This window comes from Cyprinus carpio, chromosome B15 (genome assembly GCF_018340385.1).
Source record: "Cyprinus carpio isolate SPL01 chromosome B15, ASM1834038v1, whole genome shotgun sequence".
Lineage (NCBI taxonomy): Eukaryota > Metazoa > Chordata > Actinopteri > Cypriniformes > Cyprinidae > Cyprinus > Cyprinus carpio.
This window is the reverse complement of record NC_056611.1, coordinates 23,615,981-23,632,739: the sequence shown is the minus strand read 5'-3', so window position 1 is coordinate 23,632,739 and position 16,759 is coordinate 23,615,981. Positions and strand designations below refer to the sequence as shown.

General features: G+C 41.7%; 1 protein-coding gene across 1 annotated transcript in view; it reads right to left on the bottom strand.

The window, feature by feature from the left end:
- The window catches only part of LOC109103394 (kin of IRRE-like protein 3), a 45,017-nt gene that overhangs the window by 8,398 nt on the left and 19,860 nt on the right, over window positions 1-16,759 (bottom strand). The window contains exons 2-8 of the mRNA XM_042739911.1: window positions 8,285-8,437; window positions 7,354-7,503; window positions 5,434-5,591; window positions 3,608-3,758; window positions 3,027-3,132; window positions 2,644-2,792; window positions 175-302 (exon numbers count right to left, since the gene is read on the bottom strand). Of these exons, the coding sequence (XP_042595845.1) occupies window positions 175-302; window positions 2,644-2,792; window positions 3,027-3,132; window positions 3,608-3,758; window positions 5,434-5,591; window positions 7,354-7,503; window positions 8,285-8,437 (995 nt within the window). The remainder of the gene's footprint in view (window positions 1-174; window positions 303-2,643; window positions 2,793-3,026; window positions 3,133-3,607; window positions 3,759-5,433; window positions 5,592-7,353; window positions 7,504-8,284; window positions 8,438-16,759) is intronic.

The window sequence follows — 16,759 nt, the reverse complement described above, 5'->3', positions numbered from 1 at the left end:
CTGGGTCAAATAAAAACTGGACTGGGGTAACAAAAGATTGTCAAACAAAACATACGTTTTTCTGAATCCAATCCTTCCATCTAGAACTCATAGAATGATTCAAACAGGATTGCTGTGACAGTTGTTGAACAGATGGTGTGCCATATTTAGGAAGAAGAGAAGAGGTCACCATACCACGCTGGAGCCTTGTTTTGTCCAGGCCAGAGTGAGGGGAGGGTTGCCCGTCCATGAGCATGTGAAAGCAGCATCCATCCCTATGTCCACTATCTGGGGTTTCGGTTCAGTCAGCAACTTGGGACCAACTAAAAATAAAAGATGTGGATTCCCTTTGTGTTTTAGTACATTTCATAAGAGTATGTCTTTGTGTGAACAAAACAAAAATGAAACCCATTATAATGTTCTCATCTGTGGCCTTATTAAGAATACAAGTAGGAAACAAAGGTCATTCCAAGAAGAGAATGTGTGAGGTACGTATGGCTCTATATTTTTTTGAAGGAAACGATGTGACTGTGTATTGTTTACTTCTTACTTGTATATGAAAAATTTTCCTGCAGTGCCATGTTTACACGTTTATGTAAGAGTTTTTTTATTATAAGACTGTTAGACTGTACCAAATACTGTAGAATACCCAAGACATGTCACTTGTATAGTTTTGAATGGGGAAAAATGAAACGCTCAATGTGGCCGCTCTATCGAACAAAGCCCCGCATTCTGAGCTAAAGAGCCAATCCCTAATCGGTAAAGTCAGCGCGTCACTGCAGCTGCCGTTAGAAGTCCCGGTTGCTATAGAAACAGTCAGTATTCTGAGATGTGCGCCTAGGACTGCGCATGCCCTCTGGCTGGTCTAGCCTGAAATATATGGGCAAAATAAACAACATTTATGCAGGGCTTGACATTAAGCTTTAACATGTTCTTGTCCGAGTAAAAAAGTTACTTGTCCAGGGAAAAATAAGTTTTATTTGAGGCAAATGTAATTTATTTTGAAGCAATATAGTCTCATCAGTGCTCTTTCAGGTATTACTTTAATCAGAATATTTGTGATATTTGCCTTAAATTGATTGCTGTTACACTTTTTAACTTTATGTATTTTCCTAACCTGATTAAATGTACGTCACCATTTACGTCAAATTCTTAAATTTGATCAGTACATTAAGTTAGAATAATAAGACAGTATATGGTTGATACTATTCAAATGAAATCAGTTTTAACAAACTCCCTCTTTCCACTGCAGAGGAAACACAGAAACTGCATTGAAAGTGCCATTTAGATGTATTTACTCAGACTGTTTAATGAAGATAAGAGGTTCCATAAATTCATTTACTCAAAATTGCAAATGCATAAATAATGTTATTAGATTAATGTTTTACTTTTTTGACATACAAATATGAAATGTTGGAAAACTGCGATGATACTTTTTAAATACGAAATTAAACCACCAGCAGGTGGTGGGAAGTCACTGTCTTAATGAGTGAATCATTGATTCAACCAATTCGTTCAAACGGATGATTCGTTCAATAAATGAAGCAAGTGACTGTCTTTATGAATGGCTCACTGAATCATTGACTCATTCAAAAATGCTGAATCATTCAGTAATGAAAAAGACTGCTGTTTGTTGCTTGGAGATGCGCGACTGTTCTGCTGTGGCTTTTCTTAGAACTATTTTGGAGCAAAAATGATCAACAATGTGTCTTTAGTTTGCAAAATTTATTATTATTTGTTTGTTGTGTTTTTGTTGTATAAAATCAATATCACATTTGCAATCGTGCTGAAAGTCGGGAAAACATGACTCTTGTGGTGTGATGTTACATTAGCCTATGTAGAATATTTATCTTTTTTTCTACTGCAGTATGTTTGCTCATGTTTGTTTCATTGCGTGTGCTGTTGCGCTTGTAGTTTTGATTTCTCTGCGAGTCAGACAGGCTGCACGAGCCTCAACTGACGCAACCTTAATACTTTCAATACATTATCTGTTATTACACCGTTTACACTGAAAGTAATAAAATCAGAATCATTCTCGCCAGAAATTCAGTGCTGCCCTAGTTATTGTTTGTTATTAAAATTTTAATTAGGTTACTTGTCTGGTCGGGCAAGTAAAATTCTCTTTCACTTGCCCCTTCACAAAATCCACTTGTCCCGGACAAGCTGACAAGCATTAATGTCAAGCCCTGTTTATGAGATCATTGTCAGATTTCATTGGTGATTTCCAATATGAAATTTAATCTTAAATTTGGCTAAATGTTTTGGAGAATTTGATGTTTCCACATTCAAAGAGATAGGAGCTGCACTTGCATGCCCAAAGAGGCCTTTCAAAGATGGCCGCCGAGTGACATGACTTGCCTTAAAGGGACTTTGACTGCACTGAATGAAAATATGTCTAATTTAACAGACACTCCACATCTAAATCTGAATGGAGTCCAAAATATGTGGCCACAACTAAAAATGGTGAGTTAAAAACTGATGTCATTTATCAAGCACTTTCTGTTCACTGTTACTTAAAGTACAACAAACATCATCTTCTTGATTTTAAGGACTTTTTCATTTCCTGCCTTGAAATTAAAGACAAAGGAGAGAAATACAGATTGAACATTTCCAATTTTGCTTTAATATATTATTACAGAGGTGGATGACCACATGAGTACTTACATTGTACATCCACCAAGGTGCTGACATTAGTACTTCCTACTGAGTTGGACACTTCGCAGGAGACTGGGTCTGTGAAGTAAGAGTGGTCTACGGTCACCTCCAGGCTGTCACCATTGGCCTCTGAGATGGGAACCCCACCTTTGGACCATCTGTTTGCAATATGAAAATGATAATTCATTTATTAGATTCAATGGTACATTCTTTGTGATGTTTCACCTTTTACAGCAACAACTATTATTAACACCAAACACTGAAGTAACTGTGCACAAAGCATTTGATCTGTAATTTATATCCAATTTGGGATTTACCCTCAAACCTAAATCTGATGGAGTGGATAATCTGGGATTATGCATTGAGTCTGTTTTGATATTAGATGTGCTTACCTGTAACCTGTGATCTCAGGGTTGGCAGAGGCAGAGCAGATGAACAATACTTTTGCTCCCTCCATCACCGTCTGAGGCTGAACAGAGAGAGTCACAGACGGAGGATCTGGAAGGAAACACGCAGGATTAGATTCACTGCAGCAATAGAGGCTTTACAAATCCTTCCCAATGACTTTACTGCCAAGTGCCAGGTGTGTAAATCTAAAGTCACAATCCTTTTTAAAAATCCATTCCCCTGTCCAATTACACATCTTTTTTACCATAAAAAAACTTGCATATAAATAGACAATTGTACAGTGCCATGTAAATACATTTAAACCAAGTCTCACATTTACTGAACCACTAATCTTGCTCTCTCTCTCTGTGGTGTTTTTAATGTGACAATATTTTTTTTTGTTCCTTTTTTTTTTTCAAGTTGAGCCATACTTTATTACTCTGAATAAATTAAAACACAAAGAACATGTAATTTTCAAGCATTCGAAATATAGAAAAAAAAAAAAATTGGTTGTGGCTGCATAAATGAAATAAGTACCACATAATCTGCATCACAGAAAAAAAAAAAAAAATTAAAAACTACTCACGCTGAACACTGATGGTAACTGAAGTTTGGCGACCTGCAGGGGCGGCTGGGTTTAGGACCCTGCAGGTATATGTACGTCCAGAATCGCTGTCCTCAGGCACCATGGGTAGCATGCTAACCGCTGTTTCTCTCTTTCCATCCTCCATCAAAGTCTGAAAAGACAGTGATACGGTGTGAAACCAGTTAAAAACTGAGACAGTATCAGTGCTGGTGGAACAAATTGCTGTAGCTCTCTGAAAATAGAATGCCTCAATGAAATGTTCTGAAAATAATGTCAAAGGCAGCTCTTAACAAAACTATCCATAATTTCTGCTACATGTGACACCTTTTGGATTCAAATAAGAAAAGACATTTGACAGACAGCGTGACTAGTACAATGTTATTTCACCCTAATGGTCGGTGTACTTCAGATAGAAAACACACAACTGTTTCTCTATCTTGTTATCACTGTTAAAATCACACAGATATGATAATCCTAATCTAATTGTCCTATATTTCCTGATGCAAGTCCTAATTTAATAAGGAATTCCCATGATGCCCGTAATCCCATTTGAGTGCAAGTCTGTGCCAGCACCGTAGGCTGAGCATTGCAGAGAATTAAAGCCGCCATCAGTTTAGCGAGGCAGGTGAGCGTCTGTGTTTTATGACGCTGCTGGGCCCATTTTGCCGTTAGCACGTTTTCACAAAGACCTGTCTATCAGCTCCTTCCGCTGCACATCATCTTTCGAAATCTATTTATTGTGTGTGAGAAATCAATACACTTAAGTGGGGAGAGGTGTACAGTTTAGGTGAATTGCTGCCCGCTGAATCTACAAGACAGCCTTAATGGAGGATCAAGCGCAATTTTAGGTTTGAGACGATTGGAGGGGGGAAGACACAGAGTGCTGTACTGGGGCAGGAGCATTATGGGAAGACAGTTCCCTGGAGAGCCTGGGGGTGAATCGATGGCAGGTCACACACTTAACCTCCGATGCGCTGAAAGCATTTTTACGCTAGATCGAGTCACGCCGCTGCCTGTCATCAGCCTTACCACTCACTGTCCTTTTCTTATTGCTCATCTGCTCTCTCCCACCGACTTGCCCCCTGTTTCTACCTTTATCGCATTCCTTCACTTTGTGTCTTTATTTTGCTTTCCATCTCGTTTTCTCCTCCAGCTTAAATCAAAATGGCTTTGAGTATTCCACCTCGCTCTTAAACAAGCTACTCCTGTGTTCATTTTTCTCTCACCTGCTTTCCGAGTTTCATCAATCTTTCTTTCTCTCTCGCTTTTCTCCTCTTCCCTCGATTCACTGCTGGCTCTTGCCCCCTTAAACGTGTCATTTAGTGTCATTTAGCGTGGTCAGAGAGCATGACAAATGTGACACTTTCACAGTTGCAGCCGGTTCATGCTCCAGTGCACTTCCCATTGTGTTTCGGCATTGTTGTGGCGGATTTCCCCTCTTTTCTCCCACCCTCTCCCTTTCTTTCTCTCTTTCTCTCTCTCTCTTTCTTCTCTCACTCTCTCTCTCCCTCCTTTGCTCTTTCTCTCTCAGCGGAAACTGTATCAAACGCTTATGCCTGTCTGAGCTTTGACATGCTCCAGTTATGCTCGAGTATAAGACAGAGTGAGAGAAAATAGAGGCACAAAAGGAGGCAGCTTGCAGTAGGGTGATGAGGATGAGACGTACAGAGATTAAATTCAAGAGGGTTTTTTCACAACTTTGGATGTGCACTACGTGGTGGAGCTAATGTGAAGGACAGGTAAGGGGCAAGACAAAGATCCAGAGTTGTAATCAGCCATAGTGACTCTCACGTCTGCCATAAAGACTGATGTGTCCACAATCTCACCTTTGAGTAGATGGCATCATGCATTATCTCTCCATCTCGGTACCAGGTAATCTCTGCGGCAGGTTTGGCTCCAGATGCCCGGCATGTCAGGTTATGGGGTGTATGAGCTTTGAGACGGACCACTGGCCCTCCCTCCACTACGGGATCTGAAGGTGGCACTGAAAAAGAATTGTTGAGATTTTTTTTATCTTCAAGAAAATACATTAAGACTACATCATGCATTTCAGATGTGGAAGTCTATGTCAATTCCACCCAATTAGCCTGAAATTTGCAGGTGTCCAATCACTATGGGATCCCACAAGTGGCATACATCCTAACATATATTACATGTACTGTATTTTCATACGTAAAACCCTTAAGCCTTCCTGACTGCAGTGCAGAATCATTTAATTCTGCCAGTTTGACCTATACAGAACAAGCTGGTAAATGGACAGAGAGATTGAGAGAGACTGGCTTTCTCTGAAAAGAGGTTAAGACAGTACATATGCCCTTTTAACATGGCTGAGATTTGCCATTATGAGTCTATTTACAGGCACTCTGCCGCAGGCCTGAGTCATCTGAATTACTGATTTGTTTGTATGCCTGTGTGCAAGCCTTGGGCAAATAGTGTCTGCCACCTTTGATGAAGGTGTCCATCTCACAGTACACACAGAAACACGCCAAAAAAAAAAAATTCTGTGGTACACACTCTTCCTCCTGTCCTGTTCCTTTTCTCCGAACCAATTTCTGTTTTTGTATCAGAATTGTCAGAGGTCTTTTCGCTGGTCTTGCCCAGGCGGTAATGGAAACTGTGCGCGAGGTGATTCTAATTTCCATGTGGATTCCCTCGAATGCACTCCTGCCGTTGACTTCTTTGACTCTGTTGGATTGCTTTGGTCTCATCCGGCTGCATTGATTTCCCCACATGCCCCTACATGCACGTACACACATGAACGCTCACATACACGTGCACACACACACACCTCATTCCCTGCACACAGGAGCTGGCATATTCGCTACGCTTTAGTCTGGGAATTCGAACAGTGCGCCAAACATCAGCAGTGTGCACAAAGACTATTGTTGTAGCCCTACTTTTCTTCGGTGAGTCTGTGTGGATGTGCCAACTTTGTTCGATTAGAGGCAGAATTCTTTTTATTGTGGAGCAACAAACTTGGCCTTTCTCGCTCTCATAGTGCTAAATCTTTAACGTCTCATATTTTTAGCCCTTGATATGCTTGCACTGCAGGGGAAATCTACGTTTTCCAGGTACTACAAAACATGGCTGTGTCCAAGTCATGCCACCAGGTGTCAGCAATGTAGCACTGAGCTAAAATCCCAGGTCCCCACCACCCCCCACCCACTGTCGCTAAATGCCGGAGAATATGTAGATCAATCACATTGCGTTAATGTAAAAGCAGCCCTGCGGTTGATGAATTCCGTGAGTCACTGTAGAATGTGCTAACTGTGCAGACTTTGACTTTTAACCATTCGCGCAAGTCATTTGTGACTGCTGCAATCACATTTCCTTGGCCCTTCACCGTGTTAAGTGTCAGTAGGCTATAGAGAGAGAGAGAGAGGAAAAGAAACAGTGAGGTGGGGGTTGGATCATTTCCTCAGTGTTTCTGTCGACTCAGTTTTGCTCTGTTTGAAAAAAAAATAGTTCTGTTGTGCTGTGATTTAAAATTGTGAATAAATAATGAAGGCTTGACTTATGATTGCATGGGGGTGGGATCTCTGAAGTGTTTTATGTGGAGCAGAGAAATTTGCAGTGTTACGCATTTGAGGCAGTATTTTAAATACTGTTAATGGAATTGGGGACTATGAGGAATGCTCTATTCCCCCCGCTTTCAATCAGCTGCAGGAGAGTTATATCGCAGTGGTTTCTTCTCACTCTCAATCACACTCACTCACTTATATCACACACACACACAGAGTTCTTACCCAGCACCGTCAGTTTGGCTCTGTGTGATCGCAGCCCAACCTGCGTGGCTTGACACTCGTAGACCGCATCATCGCCAAGCTCAGCAGAATCGATCACCAAGCTGTGCTCTCCTGATAGCGGGTCTCCCATCAGAGAGTAACGTACCCAACCTGATCCACACAAAATTCACTGTTAGAGATATACACACACACATTGCCATCACAGATAGGGCTAGTTTTGAGACACTATTCTATGCACATTAAAAACTTGGTCAGCGGCAACATGTGAGATGCCTCACTTATGCAGCCAGCAAGCAAAGACTAGCTTCACTGTCCAGGTTGTTGCCTTCAAAGCTGCTGGGGAAATCATTTTAAATGTCAATGCATGACATGAGCTGTGATTGATTCTCCACCTCGGCCCTAGCAGACGGCTGAGATGATTAGACAAATGAAACGCTAGTTTGCATTAGCCGTGGTGTTTGTTTGCCTTCCTGTTTCTTCACTCAATACGGCTTAGGAAGTGAGGCAGTGACATTACTCAAACACACATCCACTGCAGAGAAGGGATGCTGCCCTTTACCTGCCAATCTATGATTGGTTTTATCTCCCAGTTGTTAATTGGAAAGAAAAAGATGAAGATAAGAGAGGACTAAGCCTTGGTAAATGGACTTCAATAAGCATTGTGTACCTCCTGGGGGAACGGCATCATTTCTGCCTTGCTACTTGCTCTAAATTTGGTTGACATATAGGAAAGTGGGTTTCTAGCTAATTACAAACCACTGCACCATTTAGAAGCACCTTGAGAATGAATTACATGGACTTAATTTTTTTCCATTCAACTCAATTTTCAAAACCGACTCCATGTTGAAAAGCACTGTTGTATGGAATGACTCACTAACTTCACTTCACTCACAATTTTTCCTTGTTTGTTTGGGCCTTATAGAATTCTTACCGGGTAGGTCTCGTTCACCGCCTAGTGCCAAGCCATCTTTGGTCCACTGCACCATGCCCCGGTATCCCACAATCACACAGGGCAAGGTTACTGATTGGCCAGCAACCACTACTTGGTCTTGGGGCTGCTGGGAAAAGTAGGCTGCTTGAGACACTGCAGGAGGAAAACACACACACACACACACAAAACATTAATACATTGGTTGTTGTTTGATATTGTGATGCAAATATGTATAATGAGCACAGTGACTCCATGTAGTTGATCACAGACTGGACCCCAATGATGATGAAATTTACATCAAACATTGTAAAATTGAAGCATCCTTAAGGGCTTATGACTTCATAACTTTGTTCAAATGCAATGAATGGCTTCAATTTACCATGTCCTGCTTTCAACAAATTGGTTAAAAAGGCATGCCATAGCATTTATTCTGATTCAGTTTTCCTTTAAATGTAGAAGTGCCACTTTTCTTCATATCTTTCTGGCTCTGTGAAATAGGCCAGTAGCTAGTTGGATCACCATGGTAAACTGCAACAAGACTCTCCCTCCTAATGCTGAAGTCTATCTGTCATTTTGCTCTAACCAGTCCAGCTTTCAGGTCAGTGATTTTGTACAGGGAGAGAGATGGGAAAGCACAGAACACATTAGTGCGATAGTATATTAGCGCTGAATCAGCAAGAGCCATTCCAGCTCACATTCACCATCTCTCTGCAGCTGGTAATACTCTTCCAGATACACAATGAAACACAATTTTCCTTGCAGTACCCATGCACTAGGCTCTAGGAACATATTACCCTTTTACACTGATCTAAAACCACTTTGCCTACCCAACACACTCTTTTAAGTGAAGTTTCAAGACTGGTCACATGCTGTGCAATTTTTTTTTTTTTTTTACCAAGAATAGCAAGTGGCATTTCTTTAACTGATTGATGCAGAAAAGGCTTATGTTGCATCATCTTCCGGTTGGGAAAAAAAAGGCGTAGTCCGTAACACATTTTACAACAGTTTGGTTTTCTGCAATTGGCAAGGGGTCTAATCGTCAGCTGGTCATGACTTATTTAACTCTTTCCTGTGCCCATATGGCAAACCGCATAGAGTGACATGGAAAACGATGTCCTGTTGAGCCAGAAAATCTGTTACCACTTCCCAGGGTGGGGGAAGTGGTTTTTTTCACTAAAATTGAATGTTAAACAATCAAAGGAGCTTTCACCGTCCCATGAGAGCCATCTATAGTGGGCTTAGAAAGGCACCTGCCGCCTCACTGCCTTCCGTCTATTTAGGCTATGCTGCCATGTTTCTTTCTCCTTTTTAAACACTTTTTGCTCTGTCTTTTTTGCCTAATTTGCATAGAGGCTCTCCATCCTACAGAAAAAAATTCACAATAAATGCACCCAGACTAAACAACAAACAGCCTTCTCTCTCTCTCACTATCCCAGTCACTTTTATGTACACACACAGCCTTCTTACAAACATTTCTGTTTCTCCATTGCAAGAGTTTCATGATTGGATCTAGTGCATCATGAGCCCTCTTGAAAGTAGAAAGATGGCAACCAGCCAGAAGTAACTAATCCATTCACATGAGATTTCAGAGAAGGTAAGGGGGGAAAAGAGAGGTGTTAGTAGGGGATGGCTGTTACTGGTTCTTCAAAAAGAAATGAACCCCCCCCCCCCCCCCCCATTTTTTTCTGGCTTTCCTCCTCTTTCTTTGCCCTTTTATTTCTGTGTGGTTAAATAGGAGAATAGGGTGCCAGTGGTGGATAAAGAGCGATCTATTCAGCTGGTTCTAAACCCCTCTGAAACTTCTCTCTTTGGGCCAGGGGTGTTTAAACAGACAGGGTAGGGGGCCCCACCCCAGGGGGGCCAGCAAGACGGTGAAAGGAGGGCAACATACGGTGGCCAGAAACACACTATTGTCCTCTTGGTCCCTTGGCTTTAATAGGCCTCTTCATTTCCAATCAATCCTGCTAAATGCAAGTTTAATAGCTTTTCAATAGCGGCTTTTCCCCCCTGAGGGAGCCCAGGATTTTCTTTCTCCTCCATCCTCTCTCACTCTCTGTTGTTCTCACTTTCCCTCTCTCACTTCATCATTCTCACTGCATTTCTTTGAGCTGAAAAGGGGCTTCCGAGCTTGGCTGACAGAGTTTGGTCGAGACTCAATTATCCACTCCATCAAGGGGTGCAGCAAAGACCATCCACCCCCCTAACCTCCTACACAACCCCACACCAGTGTTCTCTCTCAGAAACATAAGCTTTCTTTCCCTTCGAGGCAAAGGCCAGTGCAGATTTCAGGTCTTTTCAAACTTGCTCTTTTCTCCCACTTGTGCTGACAGTCCTCTTTTCTTCTCTTGCGGATGGACACAGCCAGACAGGAGAAGAAATAGAGTAGGAGGAAGACACTGCAATAAAATGGATGTACCAACTTTCTACTGGGCAGGCAAATTGGTATGTTAAAACATAACTGACAAACAGCCATTTTAAAATGTAAATGAAAATAAGAGAAACACATTTTGACACCTACTATTTACTACCACCCTCAGATCACCCTGCATCCCACAAGTGTCCCATTCCCTTGGGAACTCTTACTGAGAGAATGATACCAATGCTCAGAACTAGTTGTCTTTCTTACAAAGACCTACCTAGTTTCTTCCCTACTTCATGATTCAAATGTTTAGCATTAAACCTTTGCTTAGTTTGGTATTATTTTCATGCTATTGTATGTTATTGTGAAAAAAAAAAAATCTAAATGATCAGAAACTAGGTAGCAATTACCTCTTTATTTTTGGAAACAGACTTATAAGCACTCTATGACACATGATTTAAAAAAAAAAAAAAAAAAAAAAAAAACACAAGATCAAAAGAGCTAAATATGACTCTTCTGTCAAAAACAAAACTGTTTTTGACAATATTATTAGCGGTGGTATTTCTAAGCCAACCCTTTAACTATATGTTTATATAGAATCGTTCTTTTTTGTACAGTCCTGCCATCCCTGGAGCTCCACTTTTATGAGATATTGAGTCTTTTTACAGATACTGTAATTGTGTTGTGCTTCTGGGATTCTCCTTTTTGTGTCCGGTACTGGATGAACATCGATTGCAATTAAAGAATCTTGCCCCAGCATCTAAATGTTTACGAGCTGTGATAATTCATCAGGATGAGACGATGTTTAAGGGCTTTTGTACGTTCAATAGTTCCTCTTTAGACCCCTCACTGAGTTGTGCCTCTGTGCATGTCTTAAATCACTCTCTCTCACACACACAAGACATTCACAGCTTGCATTTGGGCCCATTTACAAGTTACGCACCCGTATCAATGCACGCACCAGGCTGTATGAGCAAAACCAAAAGCATCTTTATTACCCTTGCAACGCAGGTCGACATTCACACACACAAACCCACATATACAGCGAAACGAGTTCACACCACGGGAGTGATTCAGTGCTCTCCAAATCTTGCTCCAAGAGAAGCTCAACAAAATATCACGTCTGGTTAATGAGTCATTTCAAATTGGAATAATTCCTCCTTGCTGAATTAGCCGATTCTTTAACGGCATGTTAGCGGCTTAATTACATGAGTTCACTCCTGACAGAGAAGAGAAGGATGAAAGAAGGAAAAAAGATGAATAAAAAGGAGGAGGTGTTGAGATGAAGAGCAGCAATGGTGGGAGAGAATTTACTTTTTTGGGGGGGTTAAGAATGCCCTCAAGGAAAGAACAAAAACTGATTTAACATGAACAAAAGTTCATAAACAGTAAAGGAAAATGAATATAAAATATAAAACAGGATAATAAATATTGTACTTACATAATGAGGAGGTCAGACAAAAGACTTGGTATTAACATGGCTGTCTGGCTCATGCAATGTCATTACAAGGTACCGTAACAAATAAAGAGGTGCGTGGGATAAGACAGAGAAAGCCGTCTCTAAAACCTACGTCGTGATTTGCTCCACAGTGTGTGGCATCTGCGTGTGCCTGTGTGTTTACGCGTTCCCCCTTCCCTTAGTAACAAGGTCACAACACACTTGGCCTGATACACTTTAATCCGGATTTTTTCAAAATGGAATATCATTTCATGGCACTGGATGGAAGCAGAGAGGAGTGTGTGTTCATGTGGTGGCGTAAATAGGGCAGGCGTGCTGTGGGGATTGCGGCTCACATTTAGTTGCTACTTTGACACAGTGACTTTGTCTTTTTTTGTCACACGTTAAGTGCAGCTGCAGCTGGGCCTGACTTGAGCATGACATATTAAAGAGCTTTGCTTTTTTCTCTCACTCTCCCCTACTTTCTCCAGACTGTTTTTAGAGCCCAGGATGCGTCTGAGGAGAGTGCCATGCACTCTGCCTCACTGGGACGAACAGATGTTAGCAATGATCCCTCTCTGGTCTAACCTCGCTAGAGACAGCAGGGAGTCTTGATGGTATTAGTGAAAGTGTATGTTTGTGTGTGTGGCACTTGGTTTCGCCCCTGGCACGGTTGCAGATAAATCAGAATATTTATCCCATGTCAAGCCATATTTAGCCCTCCCTCAACCTCTTCACTGTTTGTTCTGTCAACTCCGATTATAAACGGTGAAGATGTAGCAGGAGGGTAATACAGTTCATCACATGGATTCATGATCATGCTAAAATCTATGTAGACAGATTGATAGACTGACACTGCTTTCCTTGCCAAAAACGCAAGTGCATTGTTTCATTGTTGGATCGTTTCATCAAATTCAAGTATCTCAATCAAATTCATTCCACCATTTCCTGATCTGTAAATAATAGAAAAGCCAAAATCACTGAATTGTTCAATTCACCCTTTTCATAGCCTGCTCTTCTATTAAGTTCAAACAGCACCTTGAGCATTGTGCTCAAGTCTCGTTTAGAGGAGAGATAGGAATATGAGAGAAAGAAGGGTAAAGGGGTGGATGAGTGCAGTGGGAAAAAGTAACTTGCTGGAAATAAACAGGGCTGGCTAAAAGCGATCCATTGTGCCTGCTTCAGATAAGGCCACTAAACCCGAGCTGGAAAGAGCTGAGCTCCATTCGGTGAGCGCCATGGAATTATCCTTTTGTTTGGTGTGGGTAGACTCTATTGTTTCATTCTCATTGTGGAGGGTGAGTGTGTGTTTCTGTGTGTGTGAGTGTGAAATAGTTAAGCACATGTGAAGATGTGTTATACCAAAGTCCGTGTAACAGTCTGCATTTGAAAAGTCTCCCTTGTAAACATAGCCGTCTCCTCTACCTAATGTCCAAACAAACTGAGCCAAGAGCCACTGGTATTTGGTTCTGCAGTTTCAGGACCTGCCACATTTCATTCCTGTCTCCTCTCCCTTGTTCTTGCTTTTCCCGTTCGCCCAGTTTCATCTTCTGCTCCTTATCTCCTGCCTCGCATTCCAGTCGCATCTTTCTTTCTCACTTTCAGTGTTTTTTTGTGTCTAAATTGCAGCCTAACAGCTTTTTAAGAGCTGTTTGCAGGGGTTTAATCCTCCTAGCCTCTTATTCAGTCAGCAGTCTATTGTAAGCATCCTGGCATGGTGTGAGACCCTTTTCAAAATGACCATGCAGCTCATCCATCCATCACACCTTCTTCCTCTGTCCTTCCCTCTCTTCTTCTAGCCCCTCGGATCCCTTTAGTAAACCCCCACTTTCTCTTTTCTCCTGTCAGCCAGGCCTGATCCCCGGCATCAATGCTGAGCAGGGCCCTTTTCACAGTTACATAAGGTGTGACAAATTGTTGATTTGCCTTCTCCATGCCTGTTTCTGCTCCTCTCTCCGCATTCCAGACACCCTGTCCCTCGCTCACACCCTCCTTGTCCCTGTCCTTTCTCTATTTATCGGCATGAAAATTGCAGGGGTTCAAGTCAGCCTGTCGGCAGAGAGAGTGAAACAGGGATGATGGGGGGTCCACAGTGGCAAGAAAAAACAGAGAATAGGACATAAGAGCTTCCAAGCAGGGGTGGAGAAGGCAAGAACAGGCTTCTGACAGATAGAGGGCTCAAACAAGCCCATGCTTTTGAGAGGGAATGAAGGAATCTATAATCAAGCATCTCACCCTGCAGTTATTTCTCACTCTGTCTTATTCTCTTGTTAGTGGTGTTTTCTAAGGCAATTTCTCATAGTTAAGGTTAGGGATTTGCTGCCTATGGACATGAATGATTTATTTTTGCATTTGTTCATTTCACAGAAGATTTTATTCAAAGCGATGTGTAACCCTCAAATCATCTGGCTTGTTGATGAGTGTTGTGTTTTTGCTTTTCTAAGTCACCAGACTTAAAAGTTTTACTTGGCAAATGACAAAACTGGCAAGGAGGGACCTAAGCCATCTAGAGACCTGGGTCTAAATAAGTAATCACCTAGAAAGCACCCAGAACAACTTGCCAACCACCCAGAATAACCTTAACCATCAAGATTTTCAAAAGAAAAAAAGTTTCAATCTTGGCCTGACAACAGCGGATAACGATGACCACATCATCAGATCATGTCAACCCTACCAGGTCAGATAAGAAGGGTGATAAACGGAGAAATATGCATGCGTGTGTGTGTGTATGTGTGTGTGTGTGTGTGTGTGTGTGTGTGTGTGTGTGTGTGTGGTGCTTAGGTCCTCTACTTGCAGCACAGTCTGTGTCTGTCACGCACTCCTCTCTGCTTTGCCGCGTCTCTGGTGAGTGTCAGAACTTTTCCAAGTGTCATTATTCCAGCGTTCCCATTCTCACTCTCCCACTTCAGAGTCTAAGAACTCCTCTACTCGAAGACGGAAAGCTCTCCGCTAGGAACACAAAGAGGCTGGGTAGAAAAAAAAAAACTAGAAAGGGAAGGAAGAGGGGGAGGATGAGATTGTCTCTACACATCAGCCAACTGTCTTGACAAGATGTTGATTGAGCCAGTCTAGTCATTTCATTCCTGCAGGTCTCCTGGTATTTTCTTGAGACGGTTATTGCTACTGCTCTCCCTTCTCTCACTCTACTTTATCTACTTTCTGTGCCGCCTTTCTCTAATTCTCTCTCTCCTACAGCATGCACCAATCTCACTTTATCTCTCTCTTGCTTTCTCTCTGTTGCTTAGTGTACAGTATGATCTAAGATCTAGTATGCTTTTAAATCATTAGCGTTGTGCTCTTTGCATAAATGTGTGGGTAGCTGTATGCACCAACGCCCCCACAAAGATGGGAACATCTACAATCAGTCCGCCTCTGATGGGCCTCATTCACTGTGAGGAAAAATAAATAAAGACAATAAAGACAAATTAATAAATAAACAACGCTTTTATATGCACTCTTGTTTCATTCCTTTGGCTGTGAAGTCGGGGTAAACAACACTGAGAAAAAGCAACACTGTAAATATGGCAAGATGATTAAAAATCCATAAAGTCAATGAAAAGATCACATTTAAACGTGCCCCCCTTATTCGCCTTTGTTGATCTCTCTGCCCTGCACTCACTTTCAAAAAGCAAATGAAATGAAAACAAAGAAATCTAGCACTTATACTGAGCTACTGGGATGCTAGACTCAATGCCCTGGGGTGTCAATTAATTTAGTCTGGGGATTTGTGGCCTACACTTACTAATTGAGCCCAGTGGAGGCCCCTGTGGCTCTCCATGCCTTTCATAATTAATACTTTTTTTCCCCCTCATACTGTCTTTATTATTATTATTATTATTATTATTATTTAATGAGGAAGTGATGTTGTAAATGTATGCATCTCATTAGAGCAAAGAGGGCCATGCACTTTATTGGTCTAAATGCAGAGAAGAAAGGGAAAATAGCTGTAACCTCAGTTGTTTGTGGCATATTGAAGTCTGTGCATGCATGGGAGTATGTGTGTTGAAAAATAAAGAGAGATGGGTTCAATGAATACCTTGTTAGGGTTGTTAAATGTGTGTGCTTTTTTTACTGCTTGGAGGTTAATGTGGCGCTGGCAGTTCTATTGAAGCTTTCTAATTTGTTGTTTTTTCCTTTCGCCTCAAAATAGAGACTGGCCATGGCTGAGTGTTGTTTTTGAAGACCACCGGTTTGTTTGATGTATGAGAGATTTAATTTCTGTTCTGTTACAATTTCCCTTTGGCTTCATTCTGCCTGTTTTGCTTCCTTTCTTGCGACACCTATGTGGCGGCGACTTCTGTCTACATCACGTAACAGTATACAATTAAACAAGCAGCTCCTTCATCTCTCTAGGGAGGGTGGCATCGCCTGAAACAATGAGCTGCCTCTTCGCTGGTGAAAGGGCTGACCCACGCTCACGGACGGCCTTCAAAACCGCTGTGATTAATCGATGTATGTGGTTTTCTCAGTCATCACATTTTGCATTTCCTTCCTCTATCAAGTTAAGGTAGTAGGGGGTTGGGTCGTTTAATTAAAGACCGGACTTTCTTGTTCATCAGATTAGCTTGGACTCAAAGTGTTCTTTTAACATGACTGATGACTAAAACCCTCCAGAACACAAAATAACGGGTGGCGAAAGAAAAAGGATTGAAAAATCGTACCTGCCGACCTCAATACA